We start from the raw sequence: 27,612 nt of genomic DNA, 5'->3' as shown, positions 1-27,612 counted from the left end.
TGATGAAAGAGAGCACAAAATAATGAGAATGATTTGAGTTTTGGACGAGGTCTGCGTGGAATGATTGAAGAGTGAAGATGTGAAGATTATTTAGCCTAAAGAAAAAAGGAAGCAGAAACCAGTTTGCGAAGAAATATTACAACAGAATGATTGGTACTGTGTTCTCCACATCTATAACAGCTATGACAAGTGATAGCTTTAAATGGCAACAGTAGGATTTAAATGTTGGAAACAATAAATACAAGTGCTCATATAAATATTTTTATAAGGCTGTGGAGTTTCCATCCTTGAAAGTCTTAGAGCAATTTAAACCTGTATCAGGAATTAAATAAATAAAATCAATCCCTTGCAGTTCAAGTATTCCACAAGGACTTTAAATTCATCCATCTATCTCTTCAATTCTACTTGTTTCAAATTGTTTGTGATGTTTTGGTCCTCTAACACTGTACTTTGATTTCACAATTGCACTCCAAGTTGCCTGAATCACTTTTTTTTTTTTTTTTGTTTGCCTTGGCTCCAAATGTGGAAGTCATTTCAAAATGGATTTGCTCCTTTTTAGTATTCCACTGTTTCAAAGTATAAGGCAACTTTTTTTGAAAATAAAATGATTCCTTTTCATTTAAAATCCATTGCAGGATGATACCAGCTGCTTTGTATGATGCATAAGCAAAGCTTTTTTGATACCTCTGATAGGAATTAGACTTCAAGATGTTGGAGATATAGCAATAACCATAGATAAAGAATGTTCCCATCCTGACTTATTTCTATGACTAATCTCTATAACAAGGAATATGAATGAACCTAAGATCTACAGCCTTGTTCAGTAAAACTGTAATGAGGATTAAATGACCAAGAACACTCTCAGTTGTTGGTTTTATTCTGTCTGTGACTGAATGATTGCTATTTGGAAATGCTGCCTAGTCCATGACTGTTTCAAAAGAGTAACTAATTGCTACAGTAGAGAAAATGAGTTTGTGTTTCTAACGTGTAGATGAGGCAATCTGCACCTCATTGTCAAACAGAATTTTACACATATGGATTAGAGTAAATAGCTGTAAAAGTTCACTAATTTAATATCTGAAGCACATAAAGTAAATTCTGTTTTTACAAGATCATCCTAAAACATAGTTCAGGGTTATAGCCTCTGTAAAACATGATGCATTTAGAATGAATATAGTATCACTAAATCAGGTAAAATCTTTTAGACTAGATACAAATCAAAATTCTCCTTGATACTACAGTGTTTATCTTTTCTGACCTAATCAAATCTTTGGTTCCCTTGATGTCATCCCTTGTGATGACATAGTAGTCACTGGTGGCAACTGAGTTACAAAGTCACTGATATGGCTTTGATAAGCATTCAACCTACTAAAATGACACTGCATTCTTGTGATAAATAATTAGAAATAAGTTTATTACATATTCTGCTTAATATGCTTATATGGAGACAAACGGGGTACTCAACAGTGCATCTTACAAGCAGCTCTAAAGAAAGCCAAAATTGTGGATAAATCTTATGTATGTTATAGTAAAAATGCCTGGTGCCGTATTCAGTTGCTGGAAATGGTTACATGAATTGTCTTAAAGCTATATTCTTAAATAGGTGTGTACTGTTTACAGGCTACATTTAAAGGCTGGATGGATATTATGTATGCAGCTATTGACTCAAGAGACGTAAGTACTGAAAATATTAGTACATTAGTATAGTAGTATTATGCATTAGTATAAGTACATTTTATCCTTGAAGCATGTCTATCAACAAATGCATCTTTATATATCTTCCAAAAGTAAATAATATGCATACAGGAGGATGAAACAGAATCAAATGAGCTAATATGACATTCTGCTGTGGCAAACTGTTGTATCAAATATGAACGCAAATATGATGCTGACAGTAATAGATGGAATGGATAAAAATATATTGATGTGAGTGACAAGGAAATAAAAGATATTTTGTCCAAGACTGCTGCTTATTTAGTTGAAATTTTCATATGAAATCTTAAGAATGATATTTCATATTTTTTCCTCAGGTGTTACAGCAACCCAAGTATGAAGACAACTTGTACATGTATTTATATTTTGTCATCTTTATCATTTTTGGGTCTTTTTTCACCCTGAATCTGTTCATTGGTGTCATCATTGATAACTTCAATCAGCAGAAAAAGAAGATAAGTATCTTTTTATTCCTCTTCTAACGATACTGCAAAATAGTGCCTTCCTATAAGTCCATGATATATGGAATGTATCAAAACTGAAAAGCTGAAGAATACCGTAATATAAAATCTTACCCAGTTGCATTTGTTAACTTCATAAGATTTTACACGGTAGTGTACAGTACACACCTTTCTCCTTTCTGTTTTCAATGTTCAGTTTAATCTTCCTCAAATCATCTGCTTTTTCATGCATAAACTAATAAAATATTGTTGCAGAATCAATTCCCTTACATACACCTGTACATTAAAGCACTCTTCATTTTCTTTTTTGTTATTTGTAGTGATTTTATCAGCACAAAAAGTTACTTGATTATGATAAATAAAGCATTACACCGTTGGTCTCCTACAAATGCTGTTTTAGTGATCATAGTATTCAATGACTCTCCCAAATTCTATTCTGTAGCACTGAATTGAATAGTGATTTGTAGCTATTGTAGGTTACAAAGATGACTGCTTTTACTTTCATCGTGCAGCTGTGAATCTCACTGACATGGATGGTCTGAGTATCAGCTGCTTATCTTTAAAACCAATTTATCAAATAAATGCTTATATTGCAGACACTGAGATTTGATAACTAAGAGATCTTCCTCTATTCAGTCTTTATGATTTTCAGAAAATTCCTGTCCATATCAAAATATTGTCTTCCAGGTTTCATTTAAAATTAATATGTAGCTAGTATTCATAATATTTTTTATATTTACCTCTCTTAAGGTGTTAACTCTGTGAACATATTAAGGTTAGTTTTATGTCAAACAACAGGACCTAGACAACATTTTCTGTGAGTTCCATAAATTATAGGTACTTAAGTTATCGCTTGTACCTTTCATATTACTAATCTGCAGTATTTCCACATGATGAGGAGAAACTCAGACAATACAAGATCTATAGAATCAGTTAGGATTCAAGTTGACTATACCCTTACTATTTATCAAATGAATTCAAAGGCTATCTTTTTTTTCTGCAGAAGAAAGAATGATCTTTTGGATCATTTGCATATCAGCTCTACCATATGTGTAACTACAATAAGTGCAATAATGTGAACTTTATCTTTACACTGATTTAACAAGATGGGCAGTCCTAGAACACTAATGAACATCATCTGTCTTTGAAAATATCTGTGCCATTTCAATGAATTTTCTGGGAAAAGAAACAATCTTGCATGCACAATGTTTACTAGCACAAATTCTCCTTACCATTTTTCATCAATAATAATAATAATAACAATAATAACAATAATAATAATTCTCAGAAACTTTTGTCTGATTGCTGCTTCACCAAGTGTTGCTTGGTATGGAAGTTAGTTTTCTCAAGCTATTGAAGCTGGCCATTCCATTCTCTTTTAACTTTCTGTTGACTAACATAAAAATGCGAGTAATCTGTGCTGATTCTAGAAGATATCCATGCTGCCTAACAACCTCTGAATTCTCTGACGATGTTATAATTTCACATGGAACAAAGTTAGCAGAGAATAGTGTAAGGTAACAAACATCAGTTTTCTCACTGAATCTACTGTCATTTCTCCTGGAGTATTTGGTGCATTTTAACAAGACAATCACAGTGACACATATATTATAAATAAATATGTTAATCACATTTCACTTTAAAAGCTTTTTCAACACTGCATATAAATTTGATTGTAACCAGCTTTGATTTCATGTTTTTACTTTGGAGGTCAAGACATATTTATGACAGAAGAGCAGAAGAAATACTACAATGCAATGAAGAAGTTGGGATCCAAAAAACCACAGAAGCCTATACCAAGACCAGGGGTAAAATTATTTATATACATCAGGCTAATAGCTTCTTAAGTAGTGCTCATTTTTTATCAGTATGAAGAGAGACTAATTTATTATCAGTTAATTATCATTAACTGATTTATGAGTCAGCAAAAATGGAAAATGCGTATGCTGCTCAGCAAACTATAAGCAACACATCTTCTTTCAATAACTGTATTTGAAGTTACCTGCCATTCTCTTGGTTTATCATTTATCAGTCATAATACATTATAAAATCCTTGTACTTAGAAACTATTTGGTGATTTTTTTTCCCATTTTCTGGATTTGCTGTGTTATGTTTCCTGAAAATTTCAAAAAATTTTCAGAATAAAAAGCAACGATTAGTTGTTTGGTCAAAGCTTCATGATTTCCCATTCAATTACTTGAGATCATTTTAAAAGGAATGCAAATATAGTGAAGTCAAACACTCCAAAGTTGTAATACAGAAGTGAAACTGATTACATGATTTCCATGAATCCATTTTCATGGCTATGCTTAAAGGACTGCCTTTAATCACACAATCTCACTCTGTTTTTCTATAAGCTCTTAATTTTATTCATTTCACAGAACAGAAAGTGTATGAGGCAAAAGCTTGCATGGAAAAAGAGATAATGATGAATTCAAAATCCAGCATGTCATGATTATGCCAGGTAGCATACAAAACACACAGAAAAACTAAAAAACAGGCTGAACTAATCTGTTGTATTCACTTTGATTAATCTATTTACATTTCCTAGATATGTTTTTATGGAAGCCTTACTGGTTTTACTACATATATTTTTCTGCTTTTTTCTAATAGGAAAAGAAAAAAATTATTACAATCTGTAATGGGTGTTTTGCTTCTTTTTTTCCTTCTCAGAACAAGTTTCAAGGCATGGTCTTTGATTTTGTGACACAGCAAGTATTCGACATTAGTATCATGATTCTTATCTGTCTTAACATGGTCACCATGATGGTAGAAACTGATGACCAGAGTAAAGAAATGGAAAACATTTTATACTGGATAAACTTGGTGTTCATTGTCCTTTTCACTGGAGAATGTGTCCTGAAATTAATTTCACTCCGCCATTATTATTTCACTATAGGCTGGAATATTTTTGATTTTGTCGTTGTCATTCTCTCAATAGTAGGTAAGTCTCATTTATTGACCTATAAAGAGGGTAAAATGAACATAAATTGAACTTTTACTCAGTAGTACTATATGGCTGGCTCTTGCTATTCCAAGCCTTCTAATTAAGTCTTGCATGTTCTCATTTTATTTAAAAATTTACCTAATCATCGTTTTTGCTGTAATCATTCAAAATACATTGCACTTGTAAATATTAACTATACCTGGTAGAAAGCAATTATGCAGGTGCAATCTACAGAATATTTTTAATTGCTATATAGAACATCAATTTTAAAACTATTTTTTCTAAATTGTCGCTATAATATGGAGAGTGTGGTAATATATCTTTGTTTATTTTTCCTCCTATTTTAGGTATGTTCTTAGCTGAGATGATTGAGAAATATTTTGTGTCCCCTACTTTGTTCCGAGTCATCCGACTTGCCAGAATAGGTCGCATCCTGCGTCTCATTAAAGGCGCAAAGGGAATCCGCACTCTGCTTTTTGCTCTGATGATGTCTCTTCCTGCTTTGTTCAACATTGGCCTGCTGCTCTTCTTGGTCATGTTTATCTATGCCATATTTGGCATGTCCAACTTTGCCTACGTTAAGAGGGAAGCTGGAATTGATGACATGTTCAACTTTGAAACATTTGGCAACAGCATGATCTGCCTATTTCAAATTACCACATCTGCTGGCTGGGATGGCTTGTTAGCCCCAATTCTTAACAGCGGGGAGCCGGACTGTGACCCTAACAAAGCTCACCCAGGGAGCTCTGTTAAAGGCGACTGTGGCAACCCCTCGGTTGGGATCTTCTTCTTTGTCAGCTACATCATCATATCCTTTCTGGTGGTGGTGAACATGTACATTGCTGTCATTCTGGAGAATTTTGGTGTTGCAACTGAAGAAAGTGCTGAGCCCTTGAGTGAGGATGACTTTGAGATGTTCTATGAAGTCTGGGAGAAGTTTGATCCAGATGCAACGCAATTCATGGAATTTGAGAAATTGTCTGATTTTGCAGCAGCTCTTGAGCCTCCTCTTCACCTTCCCAAACCAAACAAGGTCCAGCTGATTGCAATGGATCTGCCCATGGTAAGCGGTGACAGAATTCACTGCCTTGACATCTTGTTTGCTTTCACAAAGCGTGTGTTAGGGGAAAGTGGGGAGATGGATGCCCTCAGGATACAGATGGAAGACCGATTTATGGCATCAAACCCTTCTAAAGCTTCCTATGAACCAATTACAACAACGTTAAAAAGAAAACAAGAAGAAGTATCTGCTGTCATTATTCAACGTGCTTTTAGACGCCACCTATTAAAACGAACAGTAAAACAAGCCTCTTTTATCTATAACAAAAACAAAACTGAAGGGGGGGCTGGTCTGGGCATTAAAGATGAAATCCTTTTGGACAAGTTAAATGAAAACTCATTTACAGAGAAGACTGATATAACTGCATCAACAGCAGTTTGTCCACCTTCTTATGATCGTGTAACAAGGGCAGTCAAAGAAAAGCATGAAAAGGAAGATAAAGGTGTACAGAAATAAAAATAAATAGCAAGCAAAATCATCTATGTGCAAAGTAGTTCATAGCCTGCAAAGGTCATGTGTTTGTGTCAACAGGACTCCTGCTGGAGGTCTATGCCAAACTGACAATTTTTACAAACATACTATACATTAAAGGTCAGTGCCTATTAAAAGACAGCGACCCCTCGTCAGTAACTGTGATTGTGACATGGGGAAACAACCTTGACAAGATTTAACTGTTCTCACTACCAGCTGACACTGCTGAAGAGGAGAGAAAAAATGGCTACTCAGGCTGTAGGGACCAGCTAAGGGGTGCAAACCAAGTTCTAGTTGTGTGTTTAGCGTAAAACAATACAATAACTGTATCCACTGTTTGCATTTCAACTGCCATATACATCATATTTTTACAGATCTGTGTTGGTGGATTCATCTTTTTTTTAATTCATATGTTGTTTGTTACATGTAACTATTTTTGTAAATGGGTCTTCTGTTGGGAGAGGGGGTCAAGCACTACTTTACAGGTATAAGAGCCAGGTGTTCTACTATGCGACTAATATACACACAGAAATGATTTGCATGAAGGCATGCTGCACTAATAGATCATGCATGAAAATAACATTAAGTCACAAAGAATAACTGATTTTAGCTCAGTGTTTCTGGAAAGGAATAATAAATTCTGAGGTGCTTAATTAATGTATTCATGTTGTATCGCGTCCGAACCAGTCTTGGTGTGCCTGTAAAGTCCCCTGTAACTCACAAGAACAGTAAAAGCAGATATTTGTTTGTTTATTTATTTACTTATTTATTTTGCACAGACCATTAAATTTCAGAAAGTACAGATTTCTTTCTGGGTCTGGAGTCACAGATTCTGTCTTTATCAAATGTCTTTCTGCATAAAAACACTAAATGAACCTGCCCAAACTGCCAAATTGATCAGAAAGAGCCCTTAATAATGTTGTTCTGCTTTATCCTGCAGTATTGTTTAGCCATCTTCAGCTCTTGGTAAGGTTGATGTTGTATGTTAATGAAAAGCCCTCTGCTATGTAAATAGTAATTTTTAACCTGTGGTGCATGTTTGAGCAAACAGATAACGACCTGAGCACATTTATTGCATCAAATATGTACCACAATAAGTGTAATGTGCAAGCTTTCAACAGGTAAAATTATGTATTATCTACCACTATAGATAGTTTGGATGCTAGCAATGCATGTTGATATTGCCTATGCCTCTGTTCCTTTGACTGTCCAGGATTCTTAAAAAAGGGAAGCCATACATCAGAGCTAAATGAAGTAAACTATTCAACAAGACCTCATTCTTCCATACCATTAAGCAATATTTTGCAGCTATTTAGGAACTCATTTGATTTACATTTTTGAATTTTCAGTGAAAAGCATATAGTGTATATCCAAACTGTACAGACGTTGAAAACTACTAGACCTGTTGAAAATAATGTTAGAATTTTATAAGCAAATATAAATACTGTAAAAATCATTTTATTTTCTTTTTCAGCATTATGTACATACAACGAGAACTGAATTTTATCTTCAGGTTGACTCCACACCATTTCTTTTTACTTTCTGTCTGCAGCACTTTTTCGCAGAAGTACTCCAGAGAACATGATATGACTAAGAGAACAGATAGCTGTAGGTCTTATTTTTTACTGTATTTGCAAACATGTCAATTCTTTATGCAAAATAAGTTCATAATTTGCTTCTAAAACTCTAGTTATTTGGTTGGGTTTTTTTTTGAAGTTGGAAAAAGATGTAAAGTGTTAATTGAATGTTTAAGCAGTGCCTGCATAACAAATTTTCAAATACATTCTTCCTTTCGCAGAATCCTTAGTTTTTTTCTCATATCTCACACACTTTTTAAAAAATTATTCATAGTGCAGTTCTAAATGTTATAATGGGTCCACAATATTTTTTTCACAAAGAGAAAGTAGCAAAACCATATAATCAAACACGTCAGGACATTTTATGTTTCTTACACAGGAAAATTAAATATAGATTACTTTTATTAAAGTTATTGGCAAATACTATATTAGTGAACTGCATGCAGGAAAATGCTACTATTACCCTAAGTGAAGCTAAATAACATTATTAATGTGCCGAAATAATAAAGATTACATTTTTTATTGTATGCTCCTTTTGTCGTTATTATCTGACATTAGTTTAAAAACAGTATGCTTTTTAACATTTCTAATTAATGCATGTTAAATACTGAGCATGATGATTCTGTGTTTCTACAGTACTGCACAGAGTAACTCCATGAGCCACTTCCTGCATGGGAGTCCTCAACAGACAAGTATTACAGCTGTCCTGAATGTGTCCTAGGAGGCTCACAGGTAGTAAACTGAATATTATTTAATATTCTACCTACAGGTTTTAAAACTTTACTTTTCTCAAAGAGACAGATGAGAATTATGTCACTATCATTTCAGTTTACGGGTAATAGGAAAACAAAAATAATTGTTTCTCCTGCCTATTTCAGGTTTTCAATGTCAAAGAAGCTGAAATGTTGCTTCAGTACAGGTAGAGTACCTTGAAATTTTTTAGGAGATTTATTTGAAGGATCATCCTGGACAAGGAAAAAAATTATTCTTACATAATATCTCCTTAGCAACTCAGGACTTTATAAGGAGTGAGCAATGGGATAGAGCCATATGTGCTGGATTCATTAGAAAAGCTCATTCAAAGCAGTCTCGGCTCAGAAAATTAGCTTCACCTACTAATTCAGTCCAACACTGAATTAGTCATACCTACTTCATGCGTTGCTACAGGCTTGGGGCAAAGTGGCTGGAGAGCTGTGCGGAGGAAAAGAATCTGATGATATTGGTCAAAACTGTTCAGGCAGGGGAGGAGGAGACTCGCATCTCTCTCTGAACTGCCTCAAAGGAGGTTGTAGCAAGGTGGGGGTCAGCCTCTTCTCCCAAGTAACAGTGACTGGATAAGAGGTAAAATCCTTAATTTGTACCAGGAGGAGGCTCAGGTTGAATATTAGGAAAAATCTCTTCTCAAAAAGAGTGATGAGGTGTTGAAATGGGTTGCCCAGAGAAGCAGAGGGCTCACTGTCCCTGGAGGTGTTAAAGAACCACAGGGATGTGGCACTGAGGGACATGGTTAGTGGGCATGGTGAGATGGGTTGGCGATGGACAAAATGAACTTAGTGGTCTTTTCCAACCTTAGCGATTCTTTGATTGCATTCTCTGATTCTATGACTGGTTTGCTCCTTTTATTAAATGTCATTACTGTTGAATCTTCTAGAGAATGCTTTGCTTACATGTTGGAGAGACAGCACGTCCCTCCTAAAGCAAAACCATTCAGCAAGAATTGTTTCTGATGCCTGGACACAAAGGACAGTGCCTTCAGTTCAAACGGAAAACCTGATTTTTACTAAACTCTTCCAACTCTAATTCACTTGAATGGAAGAAATGAGGGAAAAAAAGAGAGAGAACTTTCTGTATTTGATTTTATTACATTGCTATTTCATTGCTGGAGAGCTTTACAGAGCCTGAAATTCTCAATATTGTGGTATATAACAACATAACGGGAGCATGAGGCAGTCTTATGCCGGAACAAATGTCACAGCCAGCCATTCAGAATTCCGAGTTCACCGGCACGGGAGCCTCCGGGAGGCAGGCTGGAGGAGGCTGCGCCCGCAGGGCATGGCCGGGCTGCTCATGCAGCCGCCAGGACGGCACTACGCACACCGACACCCCGCGGACACTGACGCGCTTCAGGAAGATCGGGGCGCGCCGCGCCGCAGCCCAGCGGCCGTTACAGACGCCCCACGAAGGCTTGTTCAAACCCGCCCTCCCCGGCCTTGCGTGAACTCGTTCCCGCCCCTCTCCCCTGAACGTCCGACTCGTTCCGGCGCTTGCAGTTTTCCTTCCTGTGTCTCTCCCGCCTCCTTTCTCTTGGAGCCAATGGTAGGGCGCGCTCTTGCCAGACAGCCAATGGCAGTGTGCCGCTGGGCTCTTCCCCGCCCCTTCCGGCCGCCTCGCTCTGGTGGTGTTGGCTAGCAACGGCGGAGGCGATGGACGCGGCGGTGCAGCAGGTGCGTGCCACGGCGCTGGGGGCGGGGAGGCGCTGAGGGCAGCGGGGGCGCGTGTTGAGTAGCGCCAAACGGGGCGGTCGCGGGTGCGTTTGCGTGAGCGAATCGGGTTCGCCTCTCTCGCAGGCCCTGCTCAATTACTACTGCCAGGAGTGCTACTTTCACCATGTCCGAGCCGCGGCGGAGGAGGCGCTGGGCCGGCTGGGCAGCGACCCGGTGTTCCACTTCTACCGGGCGTACGGCGCGCTGCGCACAGGTAACGAGGAGCGCCGCTGCCGGCTGTGGCGACGCTCGGGCCTTGGGTGCTCCGCGGTGTTTGTGAGACCGCTCGCGCTCATTGAGCCGCGTACGTGCGGTACTTAATGAGTCCTCCCACCTCCATGTTCCAGTGAGGCAGCTATGAGGCACGCGGTGCTGGAGAGAGGAGCGATGTGGCTCTGTGTTTCTCAGTAACTTTGTGGGTATCAGTCAGGCAAATAGCTTCCTTGGAGGGAATCTGGAACCTAACTGTGTGGCTGGTGCTTTGTGTCACAAGAACTGGTTGGTTTCAGTGCGTCTGTGCCTAACATTGTACCCATCTGCACCTGGGGAGCTGTGGGCTGATACCAGTTGGGTGCTTTTACAAGTTTGATTAAGCCATATTTCAGGCTGGCCGATCTAACACATAACTTCTTTCAAGTTCTCTGTACTGAAATGTTCTTTTTTGTTCCTTGCGTTTGTTTGAAGAGTTTGTACAAACAGCTGAAAATTGACAGCATTGATAACGAAAAATATGTAAAAAGAGTTGGGAAAAGCACAGAAATAAAAATGGAGTCAGCAGTTTTTTACACTGATCTTCTCTGTCCTCTCAAAGACTTTGCAGCTTATTTCACTCTTGTTATCACTAGGTGATGTCCAAGAAGGTATTCGACAACTGGAATCCATTAAGAACAAACAGGAAGTGTCACTTTGTGCAATGATGGCACTGATCTATGCCCACAAGAAGAGCCCTAATCCAGGTATGCTCATTAAAACAATAATGGTTTATGTTTTTAACAGCCATATGTGAAGACTTGAGAGTTGTAGATGAATTCTGCATAACTTTAAAGGGTTTACCCCAACTTTGCTTTTGACATAATTTCTAGTACTTAGAAATTTATCAAGGCTGTAAATAAAAATACCAAAATATATAGCTGTGAAGAGTTAAATCTAAATCTTTAAACACTGAAAAACTCATTTACCTGCCAAGGTGAAAAATATTTTATGGAGAAAGAAATTAAAATCAGGTTGCTTTCAATTCTTATTTCCTATTGTCTGTCCGGTATGAGTCCTTCTGTGTAAAACTGCAAGTTTATTAATAAGTCATGAAAGCCAGGCCATTAATGTACTTCAAGTTACCCTGGTAAATGTTGAATGAATGAGTGAAATAGCTCTGATTAATGACTCTGCATTTATTTCTGTCTCCATGGACTAAAGCTTTAAGATATTGAACTTATCATATATTCAGTACTTTCTGAAAAAGTCTTAGCAATGAGAGTCAGACATTTGATTTTAACAGTTCTACATAAAGGACCAGAAATTAATGTGAGTGAAAGAATATATTTGACATTTGTCTTTTCAGATAGGGATGCTATTCTAGAGTTGGATACAAAACTGAAGGAGCAACGAAAAACAGCAGGACAGCAGGCTCTCTACTTCGCTGGCTTATTTTTGTGGCATCTTGGTCGTGAAGACAAAGCCCGGGAATACGTTGATCGGGTGATCAAAGTTTCTAGTGGTGATAAAGAGGTAGCCTTTTTCTTTCTACGTAAAGTAGTAAGAGGACTGTGCATATACTATGAAGCTAGGTTTACTACACCAATGGTATTTTGATGTTCCTTTGATGAACTTTGTGTTTTAATACTTCAACATCCTAATTGCATTTGACAGGGATGAATAAAATTTCTAGTGACTTTCTTTGAAGATACTGTTAGTCAGTAAATCAAAGTTCTGCATTGACCATTGGAGGTAATATAGTTATGTCAGTTTTGCTCTTGCTAGGATTGTTGTCATGATCAGTATCAAAGCAACAACAAAAAATTGATGATGTCAGTAGAGGAAGCGTCATCTCCTCTGAATTTACAGATTCAAAAATCCAAAGGGTTGGAACAGTTTCAGCAGTTGTTAAAGGCAGGTTTTTCCTTTACCTGAATGTAATGTAAAACCTGTGTAACTGTTGTATGTAGCAACGTCTTCTGCATTTATGGAGGCATTGACAGTTACTGTTTTAAGAATCTTTAATCCTGCTTAGTTTGTTAATTGAGGTTAGCTCCATTGTTGCTTTTAATCCTTTAAGTTATTTAATCCTTTAATTATTTGATTTGAGTTTGAATTAATTTATGAATGAATTACTAATATTTTGAGTTGTGTACTGCTTATAATTTCAGTCATATATTTTAGATAATTAAAAGCTTCTGACTTTGATCTCTCTTTCAGTCTTATTTTATAGTATGGTTCTTTCCATTTATTGTTCTGCATAACATACTTCTTTATAATAAAGCATATAGCCTTTGTAATAAAGGCTAATAAGAACACCAATGACTGCAAGTTTTTCTGCAGGGATTGATTCTGAAAGCATGGCTTGATCTCACTTGTGGGAAAGAAACTCATATTAAAAAAGCAGTGAAGTACTTTGATGAAGCACTGCAGGAAGGGAATGACGTTTTTGCTCTCCTTGGTAAAGTACGTTTACTTTGATTTTAACGCTTTCTAAATGTGTTACTGCAGCTTTTTGTTAATAATTAGAGCTTGCTAATGATTAAAGCATGTGCAAGAAGTAGAGATACAGCTCACTCGTACTCTTTTTGTTCAGTTGACTAGATTATTCTTTTTAAAAGCCTTTAGTAGATTTTAGCAGAAATTAAGTGTGGGTCACTTACACAATTGTTTGAGGAATATAAAAGTTACCAAACAATTTGAGTTCTAGCACTGTAAAAATAGCTGACATTTGCATTTCCTGTGGAAAACAGCCTGCTTTAAATAGTAGCTAATTGTACTGAGTAACCAGGGTTCGTAATATTTCTTACTTTCTGTCCTGATGAAGACAAAAGGACAGGCAGCATAGTGGTAAATAAGCAATAACTGTTCAAGTGAAGAATTAGCTTCCAAATGACACCTTAAGGCACAATAGGCACCAGTGTAAAAAACAATGACTACAAATGAAATGCAGTCAGTCTGAATGTAAACTGAAGGTATGAGTTTTAGTATGTGCACAAGAAAAAAACGAACTTTGAGTTCATCTATTTATATGCAAGAAATGAGGTTTGGTACCATCTGAAAACGTCCAAGTCAGAGGAAGTTTCACAGAAGATGCTTGTCCACATTACAGAATTACTATGTGCTGTAGTAAAACAAAAAATATATATAGTAGTTAAAAGGCTGTAGTGGGGTCATCTGTGAATGTTTTTGTCTTATTCTAAGTTGTCATTATTCAATTGCAAGTGCTTGTTTTGAATGTGTGATATAGAAGACTGTAGCTCAGAGCAATGCACAAAGTATTGGGGTACACATGTGTGCATGACTGTATGTATTCAATTACCAGTATATTTAAAAGTATAATTGCAATTAGATTTTAGGCAGATAATTGTCTTGCTGTTATTTAAGAAACTGTGGTAACTTTTATGTTTGCACCATGGCTCTCAAAAATATTAAATCAAGTGACATACACACAATCACCTGGAATACAGTAAGTGAATTTTAAGCTTTGAAGTAAAGTTGAGGACATGAGCCCTAAATTGATTTCTACTCAGTGGCACTCACGTTAAACTGTGATACTCCTTCTGATGTAGTCTTGTACTTGGAGTGCTGTACAAAGTACTTGAATATTGTTAAGTGTGGCAACAACAGTGACCTATAGGGACTCAAGTTTTGAGTAAGTTCTGCGATTTGTTGGTTATGTTCAATAACCTGAAATGTCTAAACTGCTTCAACAAAAGTTGTCAAAAGCTACTAAAACAATGTCACTCTTCAGCTACATCTCCTGGGCTTTTTCTTGTTGATGCTGTGAAACTTGAAATAGAGGTGCTTACCCCACACAGTATTTTTCACTTCATCTTTTCATATTTCTTTTGTATGATAATTCTAGTTGATGCTGAAGTAAAATGCATATTGAAAAATGGTTTCTGTATGGAAGGAAATTCTGTATCTTCCCACTTCTGCACAGGATTTGATGCAATTTGTTTTCCTTCCTTTAGGCACAATATTTTGAGATCCGACAGAATTATTCAGGAGCTCTGGAAACGGTGAACCAGATAATTGCAAACTTTCCAAACTTCCTTCCTGCTTTCATAAAGAAAATGAAGCTACAGCTAGCCTTGCAGGACTGGGAACAGGCAGTTGAAACAGCACATAGGTTGAGTAAGAACTAACACTTTGCTGATGGTGCTTTTTATATGTTTAGACTGTAAGAATACTTTGGAAAAAGTTAGAGCAGTTTTAAGTAAAGTATATTAAACCAAATGAACTTCAGTAAGAGCCTAGCCTTGAAATTGTATGCAATTACATCAATATGTTTGCACCATGGCTCTCAAAAATATTAAATCAAGTGACATCACACAATCACCTGGAACCCATTCTGCAGAGGGAGGGAGGGTCTCTGTTGAGGCAGACCTGAAGTGACAGAAGCTGTGATTTCATATGAGAAGTGTGATTTAAAGTGATGGTGTGATACAAGTTACGACAGTTGTTCATGTCAACACTCTGTAAGGTTGTCCCCCTTGCACCTTGATTTTTTATTTTTATTTTTTTAATTCTTTTTGGTATTACTGTTAAAGGTATTTTAGCTGGAAAGAAAAATTCAAAGGTGATGTTACTGAAGTGGGAGAAGTTATTTGAAAACATTTGCATTTGAAGCTTTCTTGTAGCTTTACGTATGGTAACATTACCTTACGTAAGCTCATTTTAGGAACCTGAAGGTTTAATTACTTTATTGAATACTGGGGAGATTCAATCAAATGAGGAGGAGCCTTAAAGCCATATTCAAGTTCTGTCATATGAACTGAATGAAACAGGGTAACAATAACCAATATGTTAAAAATATTTTGTTTTTACCCCTGTGATAGATTTACCAAAGCTTTGAAAATGAAGAGAATATTAATTATTTTCACTGAAAATGGTTGTGAATCAAAAAATCTGGTTAGGCTTCTTTAAATGCATGTTTTGTTTGGTTTTAGGCTATTGCAGAAAGATGCTCTCAATTTAGAGGCCACAAGAATGGAGGCCCTGTATTTTCTTTGCAGGGAAGGAAATGTATGTGAGGTGAGTCTGGTTGCAGACAGCTGAGCACAATGCAACCTTTGTTAGGGATTAGATCCCGCATTCACAATAAGCTTTCTATCTTCCCCCCTCAGTCTGTATTGTACTGAAGCCCTAGCAAGATGTATGGATCTTGCTTCATGGGACATTCCCATCAGCTCAGATTCAGCTCAAGTTATTCACTTTTTGTAGAATGTTTAGGGGATATACAATGACCTATTATATTCTCCCTTTGCTAATCAATGTATTTTTCTAGAAATAGCAGTTTTTTAGAAAAAAATCTATCTGATTTCTATCTCTGAACACATCTGAATCTAAATTTCCAAATACTGCTATGCAGTAAAATGTTTTTGGTGAAAATTATTTAGTGGTCCTAATCTGTTAATTCTTGCAGTGATGTCATTGATTTTTCTCTAAGGCTTCGGCAAGACTGAGCGACCTCCTTAAAGCGTTGGACAGGTTGGAGCCGAGTAACTCACAGCTCCGCTACAAAATGGCGTTAGCTTTCAGTAGAACAGTGAGTATACTTTCTTTTTCTTAAGCAGCAGACAAGTAACCACACATCATTTGTTTTACTTAACAGTTGTACCAGAGAATGTGTTCTAATAAGTGCTTTCCAAAAGATTTATATAAGTTAACTTGTATGGCCTTTGGTAACTCAACTTGTTGAAGTTTTGCATTCATTTACATTGTGATTTCAAATACTTGAGCAATGTCATTCCTAAAATGTTTTTATTACTTACTTTTTAAATGAGAAACAGGTTTTCAATGAAAATATACTGAAATATCTCATAGAATGTTCAGTAGGACAAAGATCTGGTAAGCTTCATCATACAGCTTTGAAGTGGAAAGCTTCTTTAATCCTTATCAGAACCCTTTTAAGAAGGCATTCAAAGCAACTATCGACTGTGTGGAATTTTCTTTTATATGGTATTCTGTATTTGTTTGAGCCCTAGCACACTTTACTGTTTGAATTCTTACGGAACTACTGCAGATTAATCTTACGTGAGTTTATGGGTTTTTTTCCACTGTTGCAGTAATATTAAATGTGCAAACTCTAAAATCTGAAATACCTTTATCTTTTCCTAACTGAATTTGGAGGGAAAAAAAAAAAAAAGAATTCAAACTTTAAGATTGTTCTTACCTTTTAGTGTGGCCGAAACCAGCTCATCCTTCAGCATACACAAACATTAGTAGAAAGAGCTTTTAATTTGGATTCTGACAATGCAGAATTTGCTACGGAGCTTGGCTACCAAATGATTTTACAAGGAAAAGTGAAAGAAGCTTTAAAATGGTATAAGACTGCTATGACACTTGATGAAACAAGTGTTTCTGCCCTAACTGGTAAGGTCTTAAACTTGTTTTTTATTTTATTTTATTGCACTTAAGATGGGAGATGCTTTGTTTATGAAATTTCCTACTTCTGCTAATATGAATAACAAGAACTATCACTGAATAGCATATTGTTCTTGTTTTGTGAAATTATTTTGCTAGGTATTTGTTAGATCTGCAGCATTTGTGCAGTGTTTATTCTTAGGAAGTTGTATCTTCATGTATTCTGATGGTTTCAATTTGTTTTCTTTTGCAGTGCATGCCTAAAATTATATGATATCTTCATTTAACGCTTTTTTTTTTTTTTTTTTTTTTTTTTTTTAGTACATGAGGCATTGCCTTAGGTTTCTCTATCTGGAGTTACTTGAGAGAGGGGAAGAAGCTTTTAAAATTTCATTAGTGTCACTGAAGACTAACTTTACTAGGGCTGTTTTTCCTTTCCTTCCAATTTTTGGCTCTGTTGTTTTGTGACATTACTATTTTGTGCAGTATTATGTTCTTGGCTTTCAGCAGGATAGTCCATTTAAAATGCAGACATGAGGTAACTTATTTTCTCTTGTTACTTTGACTAGTGTAATGCATATGGTGTACTCATTCCTTTTATTTTAATCACGATGCAGATCTGTACAGCAGATTTGCAGAAGCACATAACTTCAAAATACGTTGTGCTGCAGTGTTGTTGCTCCTTAAAGAGTATTAGATCTTACCATAAGACAGTGATTCGCAACACTGGGCAGTAGTTCTTCATACAGGAGAAGAATGAAAATATTTGTTTCCTTTCTTTTCCCCACATACTCCTGATTCAGGAGGAAAAAAGCCCACCAAAGCATTAGTTGTCCACTGCTAGCCTCTTGTTGGAATGGTTCTGTGTGGCTGTGCATGTCTGTTAGTGAAACAAGCACAAATGAAGGGAGGGAGCAAATCATTGATTACTGTTTATTTGACCATGGTAAAAGGCTGTTGCTTTATCAGATGTGTTGGTCTGAGTTTCAGCTGCTGTAAATACTCGTACAGTTACTTTCTTATCTTTGAAAACCATCAATTACCGTACTTGTCTGTGGTAACTCAGATTTACTGTCACACATCAGTGCCTTTGTTTAAACTAGAGCCTGATTTTTTTAGTTTGATGCATTCTTCTGGGTGTGCACAGACCTGGCTGAAGCAAAGTTATCTGGAGGAGATTATGAGGTAAAGAAAGACATTTTTTGTCTACCACGGACAACCCTGCCGTTCTTTCTGTGACTCATGTATGCAGATGAAGCATTAGGTTTCCTCGGACCTCTCCATGCCGGGGCTGCATCCAAAACACACTATTTTTTTAAATTTTTTTTTTTTAATTTTTTTTTTTTAACATGCATCACCACTGAAGTTGTATTTTAATTGCACTTTTCTGTCATCTGAATGTCTGTTTTTTTATTTTATGCCCTTGGGAGCAGAGACATTATCATTTCAGTAAATTTGAAAAGTTAACAAACATTTGCCAAAGCTGGAAAGCTCTTATGCACTGCGGAAATAATAAAGGATAGGCGATAGAACAAGCTGTCCACAGTGAAGACTGAAGTGCATGCTTTTCAGCCTAATTTAGACATGTATGAAACATAATCAGGCAAGACTTCTGATAATTACTGCAGCTTAAGGATTGGAAGATCTTTGAGAGGGAAAGAAGTACCTATTTTTGGTAAAGTGAAGATCTCAAGGAAATGAAGAATAAATATGGCATGTGTACTTCAGTCTTTGCATTTTCATCTGTAGCACTGCTTTCTACTCTGAAAATTCAAACAGTATAAAAAAAATCTGGTTTGGGTGTGGACTGGGGTGTTCTTTTGTTACCTTGATTGTTGGATTTGGAAGTGAAGATTTATGGTGCTTGATTGGTGTTAGTCTAGAAACAGCTGAAGATGTACTGTGCTCAGCTTGTAGTATTAGGATTTGGATATTTTCACAAAGTGACTTTTTGACATGGCTTATATTAGTTATGTGTCTTCAGGTATTTCTAAGTATGTGAGATCAGCATTACTGTAGATTTTGGTGTATTCTTTTTCTTCTCTTATTTCCATTTTATGAAGATGCTGAAGAGAAGAATTCTGGGAAACAATGCATATGTTTGACTAAGAAGACAAATCTGAAATAAAATCTTTTGTTACAGGAATTATTCGTTGTCAGCTAATACAAGGGCAGCTAGAAGATGCAGAACAGCAATTGGAGTTTCTTAATGAAATCCAACAGTCCATTGGAAAATCTGGGGTAGGAGGCATCTTTGTATGCTGAAATACTTTGGTTGCTATCTAAGTAGTGGTCTGCTAGCTGCTTCCACATTTCAGTCACTCAAGTGGAACATTCTAAATTTCAGTTTTCATTCCCTATCGATGTAAGTTAATAACTTAACAACACAGTACTGTGTGGTTACTAAGCATCGTCTCTGAAAATAAGTTTGAAATGTTAGAAAGGGAAGGGTATTAATTTTTGCAGGATTTTTTGGTCAGAAAAACTTAGAGCTGCTTGTACAAATTAAGTGAATGCACTAATGAAGGAATGGGATGGTCACTGGTGTCATTTGCAGTAACATACTTAAGGTGTTACAGTATCTCTACACAAAGAAAGAAATGGCTAACACTAGTGATTATGTAATTTTGTATAAATAATAGGTGGATGTATCTGGAATATTTAAAACGTTCTGTTTCTCTTTCCTGTAGGAATTATCTTTCTTGCGTGTGGTCCTTGCTATGAAAAAGCAGAAGAGACAAGAAGAAGTGATTGCCTTGCTGAATGATGTTCTGGATACCCACTTCTCATTTTTGCATGGTTTTCCTCTTGGTGTGGAGTATTTTGAAAAACTAAATCCTGATTTCTTGCTGGAAATTATTAGGGAATATCTTAATTTTTGCCCGGCACAGGTGAGCGGCTGTATATTGCACCTCTTTGAAAACAAAACATTGTGGAATTTTTTCTTGAGATTGGGCTATCATGAAGCAAAGCTTAGAAAACTTTTCCCCTTGAAATGTGAATTTCTATGAGGTTAAATTGCTTTTTAAGATATTATATTATAATCAAAATAACTGTGTAAATACTTCTTTTGCAAAGTCAGCAGGTACTGTAATATCTGATATTACAGATATTACTTATGATATTAGTTTCATGGCTTGCATCTGTATTTGTACAGAATTTATATATATATATTTTTTTAGAATTTCTTGTGATCAAGTAACTAAGAATACAGTCTTAATGACAAAGTTATTCACACTGCAATTATTCTGGTGCTGAAATATTTTTGTCACTTCAGGATATCTTTTCCTTTTAAGCTTCTTTTGTGTGTTGGTAAAAATCAGTGGACTACTACTTGATTGATATATTACTAATTTTTAATTTTAGATGGCTAACTTGTTGTGACTGAACTTGTTCTGGTTTTGGAGCAAAGACATGTAGGACTTAATACGTTCAGTGGGGACCTGACATCTCTAGAGTTGAAGAAACACTTTTAAAGTACCTCTAAAGAGTGTCTTTTTTTAAAGAGATTATCCCTCTGAAATTGCGAGGAGTGATCTTTGTTTCTAGCAGATTCCTAGTCAAATTGTAGAACCTTTCCATAAATATTCATGTAAAGCTATAAAATCCAACCAGCAAAAACAGTGAGTGTTCCATTGTTATAATTTATCCCACTGTCTTTGAGATGATATGGCTTGATAGTCTGGAAAAATGTAACTATGTGACTTTGTGCACAGATGGAGATAAAGTGTCATTCTATGAAACAGTGTCTGAAGGTTTCCTTTGGATACTTAATGACAGTGATGGTTCTGTAATTTGGAATGGAAACTGAACTGTTGTCTTAACAACTGTCTGTAGAAGAATGGGAAAAATGACACCTTTCCTGAAGTTTCGTTATACCTTTATTACTAAGAAGAGATTGTAGCTTCGAGGGCACGTGTCCTGAGGGGATGTTAAGGTGTTAGGATGAGCAGAGGCATCTTTATGTTGTCTTTTGCTTGTTATACAATGTAACTGTTTCATTGGCTACAAACTGTTTATAACAAAGAACAACTAACATGATGCAGAATAGCAGTTGATGTGAAAGATTAAATGGAAGTGGTTATTTTCAGGCTGCTGCTTTCAATTTGGTAATAGGAGAGGGTAAGCTCTGTAGCATGGAAAGAGCATAGGGGAGACGGGACCAGGAACTTTTCTTCCCATCTCTCTGATCGATCGTTCCAGCTTTGACGCTCCTGAAATTCGGTTCATATTACCATTTTGTTTGATCAGTTGGCACGGTAATTCTGAACTTGCTGCCAAATGTTTATGGACAACTCTTTAGTTACGTCAGGTCTGGGTCTGTTTTTCCTGGAATTCATGATGCAGTTTTGTGTTCTTCTGATATCAACAAGTTGTACTTGAAATGTAAAATGTACTCTTATATTTCTTTCCTGCAACAACTTTCGTCTCTTCAGCTTTACTATTGTTATTAGAGTTTAAAGTGAAACTCAGGCTTGAAATGGGATTCAAGCCCAAAGCCTGCTAACAGACATGTTACTTCTGGGTTTTGTTTGTTTGTTTTGTTAGGTTTAGTTCTGTTGTTTTTTGGATTTGTTAATTTTGTTTTGGTTTATTCCTAGCCTGCAAGTCCTGGGCAGTCTCCTTCACCGCTTCTCAAGCACTGTGCTTCTGTTCTTGAAACTGTGGTAAAAACTGTGCCAGGTCTTCAACAAGCTGTTTTTTTAATTGCAAAGGTGAAATATTTATCAGGTAATACTTGTATGAATGGTTAGCTATCTACTTCTCTAGTTTCTCTGATTTTGCTCTTCAGCTGTGAAGTATTTCTTGTCCTCTGTGTTGCACTTTATAGCTAAGTGAAGAATACCTGCACTACTTCTGTGACTTGCGTGAACGTATTTTAGTTCTATGACCACATTAAAGTGATATTTCATCTATTGCTTTCTGAAAGAGGCCAGTTATTAAATGATTTGAAGATGGGACAATGGGAAAAAATCTTAACTTTAACCTAGTTTTGATTTTTTTTGTTCAGAGCTGCAATAAATAAATAAAAAAAAGTAGTCCTTCATGCATGAGTTTGTTCATGTAATGCTAATAGTTATTAAAAACTAAATAAAATAATCAAATTAGTAAATAATGAATTAATGTTCTGTTTAACCTGTGTTTCTTATCAGCTACTTTTTCACTTAACTCTTTTTTGACTTCCTAGGGGATATTGAGGCAGCCCAGACTAATCTTCGTTACTGTCTGGAAAGGGATCCTTCTTATGCAGATGCACACTTACTGATGGCCCAGGTCTATTTGGCTCAGAACAACACTAAACTCTGTTCTCAATCCCTGGAACTCTGCCTGAGCTACAATTTTGAGGTGAGTTAGACAAAAGAAGCAAATTACTTTATTCAGTTAATCATCCAAGGTTTCTTATATGTTTTTTAATATAGTGGTCTTTAAAATAAGATTTTTGACTCTTTCATTACAAGCTCTATATCTAAATACTAATGTGAATGTGGTATCTGAATATTTATCAAATAAATAACTAGTTTTTTTTAACTAGTAAGGTTCAAGGGGCAGAACTAATCCATTATTGCAAATACTGAAATTGTGTTAAAATACAAGAGAAGGGATGGCTTTTCCTCCACTTCTTAGGTAACTACTAAAACCAACTAAAACAAAGTTGTATGAACGGAGTTGATGGTTGCAGACAAAGTTTGCAGTTGACTTTAAAGGCCAATATAGAAGAACTTGAAAGGATCCAGTGTCTTTGTACTTCTTACACAGATGCACAATTACTAATGAAGGTAACGAAGATGAATGAGGAGTTCAGAAAAGGAAATTCATGTTTTAGCGTCATAAATGTTGTGAGTTTGAAGATATGCTATGCTGACTTGATTTGTTTACAGCAGAGGAATTTTCTGATTAATACTGGTGAGGGAGCATGTTACAGCATTCCTTAGGTCTGAGTTGGGCTAAGTCTCTTGGCAGTGCGTGGCTGAACAGTGGGACAATTTAACTTTCTTGCAAGTGTTCTCTCATTTTAGTTCCTTCTTCCAAATGATGCAAAAAAGCATAAGGTTAACAAACTATTCAGGAGATAACCAAGGTGCTTGTAACTTTATGCATAACCATGTTTCCCTTATTTAGATCTTTTCCCGTTAGGTCTGTTTTGAGATGTTTGAGGAAATGGCAGACAGGACTTAAGCTACAAAATAATTCAGTACCATTTTTAATTGGTAGCCTAATGAAACAAATCTACTTAAATTGAAAGATGCAAAAAATCCATTAAAATTCAGTCTAGTTCAAAATCTGTCTCAAAGTTTGGTATAATAAAATAAGTTACTGATTATAAAACAAAAGCTAATTGCTATTTTGCAGACTCCCTGAAAACTAATATTTACATTACTGCAACTTGAATCAACCGTATTTAGAGGTAAACAGGAACTGAGCTCAGTGCTGGGGCAAAAAAAATCTTTCAGGGAGATGGAATACTATGCAATCTGGAAATTTCTACTTTCTTTGTACATACGTGTAATATATTTTACATATATATGTATGTATATACGTATATAAATATTTTTTTTTTCCTTTAGGTGAGAGAGCATCCAGTTTATCACTTAATTAAGGCTCAAACCCAGAAGAAGATGGGTGAATTATCAGAAGCTATCAAGACCTTACAGATGGCGAGGAATTTGCCTGGAATGAGAAAACATGCAGCTTCCTCAAAGGCGAAAGGAAAAAGAATTGAAGTTGATACGAGTGACCGTGTGGCTGTCTTTCTAGAACTTGTAGAGGCTCATTGTTTGAATGGAGAACCGGTAAGATCACAAACATACCCCGAAACAATTTCTTCTATCCGTTAACAGAATTGTCTAATCCTCATTAGCTTAGAGTATAAAGCCATCAGTTTTTCTGCCAACAAGATATGTGATGTTCTGAAGATGTGATGTCTGACTTGACATTTGATATGTGAAACTTTACAAGAAAAGATGTGTATTTGCATGTGCTCAACTGACTCAAAATTTTCATGCAAAACTTCAATTTTTGTGGAGCACATGCTGTCTCAGGCATATAAATTAATGTTTTGTTGTAAGAATGCTACTGGAAATATTTTTTGATTGTGTCCATACTTTTGTGTGTTAGTATGCTTACTTTCAACTGAATCTTAATATGTCTTAAAGCATATGCAGGGTCCAAGGATATAATGTACACACAACACTGTAGTTGGACGGTCAGAGGTCATCCTTTTCTAAATAGAACTAGTTAGAGCATGGTGTTGTGCAGTTGATTTTTGATCATTTTCTTGTATACGTGCAATATAAGTGAAGAGGAAAATAACATTTTAAATGCTTCAGCAAAAGAAATAAATACTGTGGTTTGGTTTTGCTGCTTTTTTTTGTTTTACTTTATTTTTGTATAATGGTCTCAGATTTGCTTATGATGACTCCATTTTTGTCTGCTCAACAGCAAAAACTGTGTTAATTCTATTGGTTTTATCTGCAGCATGAGGCCGCTGTAGTACTGCAAGATGCCATTGATGAATTTTCTGGAACTCCTGAGGAATTAAGGGTCGTGATTGCAAATGCAGATCTGGCAATTGCTCAAGGAGATGTTGAACAAGCCTTGACTGTGCTCCGAAATATTACACCTGAACAGCCTTACTTTGTACAAGCTAAGCTGAAGATGGCAGACATCTATCTTCAGTGCAGGAGAGATAAGAAGTTGTATGCTGCCTGCTACAGGTATAAATTTGTGATGTGTACGTGTACTATTTCCCAAGATGTTAAATGGTAGCATCTTGAGCTTCTTTTTTCTTTTTGCTAAAACAAATCAGAAAATTTAATGATGTAACGAACTCAAGCATTCTAACATTTAAAACTGTACCAGGAATTCTTATTTTGGAAAGATTTCAGATTTTTTATTTTAAGAAATAATAATGAACATCACTAGAGGATAATGTTATCACACCCTACTTGTTTAGATACCAATATTGACATGTTAAATACTGAACGCAGTTCTGTCCTCTGCTTCCAGAGACCTAGTAGAAAAACTGCCAAGTGCTCATACGTTTCTTCTTCTTGGTGATGCATATATGAATATTCAAGAGGTAAGTGCTCGCTAGAAATGAGTAAGTGACTAAGTTATCCTTTGCTTTGGCAAGTTGAGAGAAGGTAGCATGATGACTCTTAATAATAGCTAGTTTGGAAATAAGCTCTTATGGCTGTTAAAAATTAAATAACCAACTATGAATGTAGCTGTTCTAAACTCAGATTAAAAGCTATTTGAAAGTGCCTGCTCATAATTCTGGGAGAGAGATTAAAGGAGAGCAGTTTTTCTTGAAGGGCATTCAGACAAAAATCTTGAAAAGAAAGAAGTTAGAGATGTTTTGGAGTTGTTTTTAAACTTAGAATAATTACAATTTTGTTCCTCTACTGAAAGTTTTGTTTAATAATCAGAAACTATTGGATTTCAATATACACTCTAGAAAGTTTTTGTTACTTGATGGGCTGGAAATCTTGCTCGGTGTTTGTAGAAGATGCATTGTATTGGGTGAATGTAGAAATTTGAAATATACACACTTAAATTCGTATTTTTGGGAGAGTTGATTGGGTTAGAGCATGCAACTAATCAGATAAATATTTTGGGGAACTGTAGGTGATAAACAGTTGTCTTCTCCTTAATGAAGAAGTACGAAGCAAAATACAATTTCCTTGTCTGCTCTTACAGAACTGGAGGAAAGAAACTGATTATTTTCCATGACACTGATTTCACATGTACTTTATAGTAACTAGTGAAATGTGCAGTGGTAGAGAAAGTTCAGAGGGAAAATAATCTGAAGAGAAATCAAACTCCTTTGTTAGCCAGGTTCTTTCTGTATTTTGTTTTAACATGAAAATATGTATTTAAATGGGCTGCACACTTTCAGAATGGTCATTTTTCTCTCAGAAGTCCCGTATTTTGTGAACCAGTAGTACTGGCACTTGCTCTTCAAAGTACTACCAGATTTTTAGTTTTCACACACATTTGTTGTCTTTGTCCTTGACTTCTGTGTTTTTATCTTCACTGTTGAAGCCTGATGAAGCCATAGAAGTCTACGAGCAGGCTTTGAAGAAAAACCCAAAAGATCCAGCTTTAGCAAGTAAAATTGGAAAAGCCTTAATCAAAACACATAACTACTCAAAGGTAGTCCATAAATTCTTGTTTGGTTTTGTACGTTGAGTAAGAAGTGTTTAATTTTATAGCAGTAAAAAGACTTAATGTCCTGAAAGTAAATTTACTATGTAATATGCAACTGGCCAAAGTGATAGCTGCATATTGGTGGATATAAACCTGATGAATTGTAGTTCTGGTGACTTAGAATTGGTATATGTTTGGACCTATACTGAAAAAAATAGTTAAGTACTTATCCATTAACATAGTTGTGATACCTCTCATATCCTTAGCACTGTATAGGACAATGCTAGTGAAGGCTTTAGCTTCTTAATATTGAAGAAAAATAAGAGAATATTTGGGGAAAACTTGTGAAGTCTTACATATTTTTAAACTTCTCAGAATGTCTTATAATCATATTTTTCAGATAGACTTTAGGGAAATTGTTTCTCCTTTTGTATAGTAATACAGAAATTTATAATTCTGATCCAACTGTTTTTTAAAGATTTTAAAACTGATTTTAAAGCTGAATTACACAGCTTTAGCAGTTAATGAAAATGCAGTTTAATTGACAGTGAATCAGCTGAAGATAATAGGTGTTAATATGCATAATCACCAAAATGTGGCACTAATTATTCTGTTTCTTTAATTTGGTTCTGAATCTTGGGAAGTCCAAAACTGCAATTAAATGACATCCTATTAATACTGTGATTACTAGAAAATTACTTGGTTACAGAAGGAAGTAGAGAAAGCTCTAAGCAGGATGCCATTAAAAATAGAAGTAGTAAAATTGTCTTCTGTAAGTTTTCTTTAATAACCAGATTTTTGTGTTTCTTTTAGGCAATCAGTTACTATGAGGCTGCCCTGAAAAGTGGTCAGCAGAATTTTCTTTGCTATGACTTGGCTGAACTTTTAATGAAACTAAAGCAGTATGCAAAGGCAGAAGTAGTACTTCAGCAAGCTTTAGATCACGAGTATGGTATGACTGTCATTAATTTACAGCATAATATGTAATTACTACTATTACTTGTGTGTGGCTGTAGACAATAAACGTTGATCTGGACTTTGATTATTTTTTTTAACTATATGGCACAGGGAGCTACAAAGCGATAGATGAAAAATGCTCAAAAATAAACTTCATTTTTACTGAAATGCTTGCCAGGACTTTTAAACATCACATCATTTAAATGCAATTTCAGGTCTCTGTAGGCAA

The 27,612-nt window shown here is 35.9% G+C and overlaps 2 protein-coding genes across 7 annotated transcripts in view; both read left to right on the top strand.

The window, feature by feature from the left end:
- LOC128076841 (sodium channel protein type 1 subunit alpha-like) overlaps positions 1–7,305 on the top strand; it is a 247,524-nt gene extending 240,219 nt beyond the window's left edge. For all 6 annotated transcript variants that reach the window (XM_052675068.1, XM_052675066.1, XM_052675064.1 and 3 more), the window contains 5 exons: positions 1,621–1,674; positions 2,031–2,168; positions 3,878–3,982; positions 4,848–5,118; positions 5,469–7,305. In XM_052675068.1, coding sequence (XP_052531028.1) covers positions 1,621–1,674; positions 2,031–2,168; positions 3,878–3,982; positions 4,848–5,118; positions 5,469–6,637 — 1,737 coding nt within the window. In that variant the 3' untranslated portion in view covers positions 6,638–7,305. The remainder of the gene's footprint in view (positions 1–1,620; positions 1,675–2,030; positions 2,169–3,877; positions 3,983–4,847; positions 5,119–5,468) is intronic.
- A 3,304-nt stretch (positions 7,306–10,609) lies between these two features.
- TTC21B (tetratricopeptide repeat domain 21B) overlaps positions 10,610–27,612 on the top strand; it is a 31,256-nt gene continuing 14,253 nt past the window's right edge. The window contains exons 1-18 of the mRNA XM_052675691.1: positions 10,610–10,673; positions 10,797–10,926; positions 11,558–11,668; positions 12,271–12,437; positions 13,248–13,370; positions 14,882–15,039; positions 15,860–15,944; positions 16,360–16,458; positions 17,093–17,285; positions 19,420–19,517; positions 19,967–20,167; positions 21,878–22,007; positions 22,465–22,622; positions 23,843–24,067; positions 24,753–24,991; positions 25,284–25,356; positions 26,322–26,432; positions 27,240–27,378. Coding sequence (XP_052531651.1) covers positions 10,653–10,673; positions 10,797–10,926; positions 11,558–11,668; positions 12,271–12,437; positions 13,248–13,370; positions 14,882–15,039; positions 15,860–15,944; positions 16,360–16,458; positions 17,093–17,285; positions 19,420–19,517; positions 19,967–20,167; positions 21,878–22,007; positions 22,465–22,622; positions 23,843–24,067; positions 24,753–24,991; positions 25,284–25,356; positions 26,322–26,432; positions 27,240–27,378 — 2,461 coding nt within the window. The 5' untranslated portion in view covers positions 10,610–10,652. The remainder of the gene's footprint in view (positions 10,674–10,796; positions 10,927–11,557; positions 11,669–12,270; positions 12,438–13,247; positions 13,371–14,881; positions 15,040–15,859; positions 15,945–16,359; positions 16,459–17,092; positions 17,286–19,419; positions 19,518–19,966; positions 20,168–21,877; positions 22,008–22,464; positions 22,623–23,842; positions 24,068–24,752; positions 24,992–25,283; positions 25,357–26,321; positions 26,433–27,239; positions 27,379–27,612) is intronic.

Source organism: Tympanuchus pallidicinctus, unplaced genomic scaffold, assembly GCF_026119805.1.
Source record: "Tympanuchus pallidicinctus isolate F22 unplaced genomic scaffold, pur_lepc_1.0 scaffold15, whole genome shotgun sequence".
NCBI lineage: Eukaryota > Metazoa > Chordata > Aves > Galliformes > Phasianidae > Tympanuchus > Tympanuchus pallidicinctus.
Note: the sequence above shows the minus strand (reverse complement) of the source record. Positions and strands in the feature narration are given on the sequence as shown.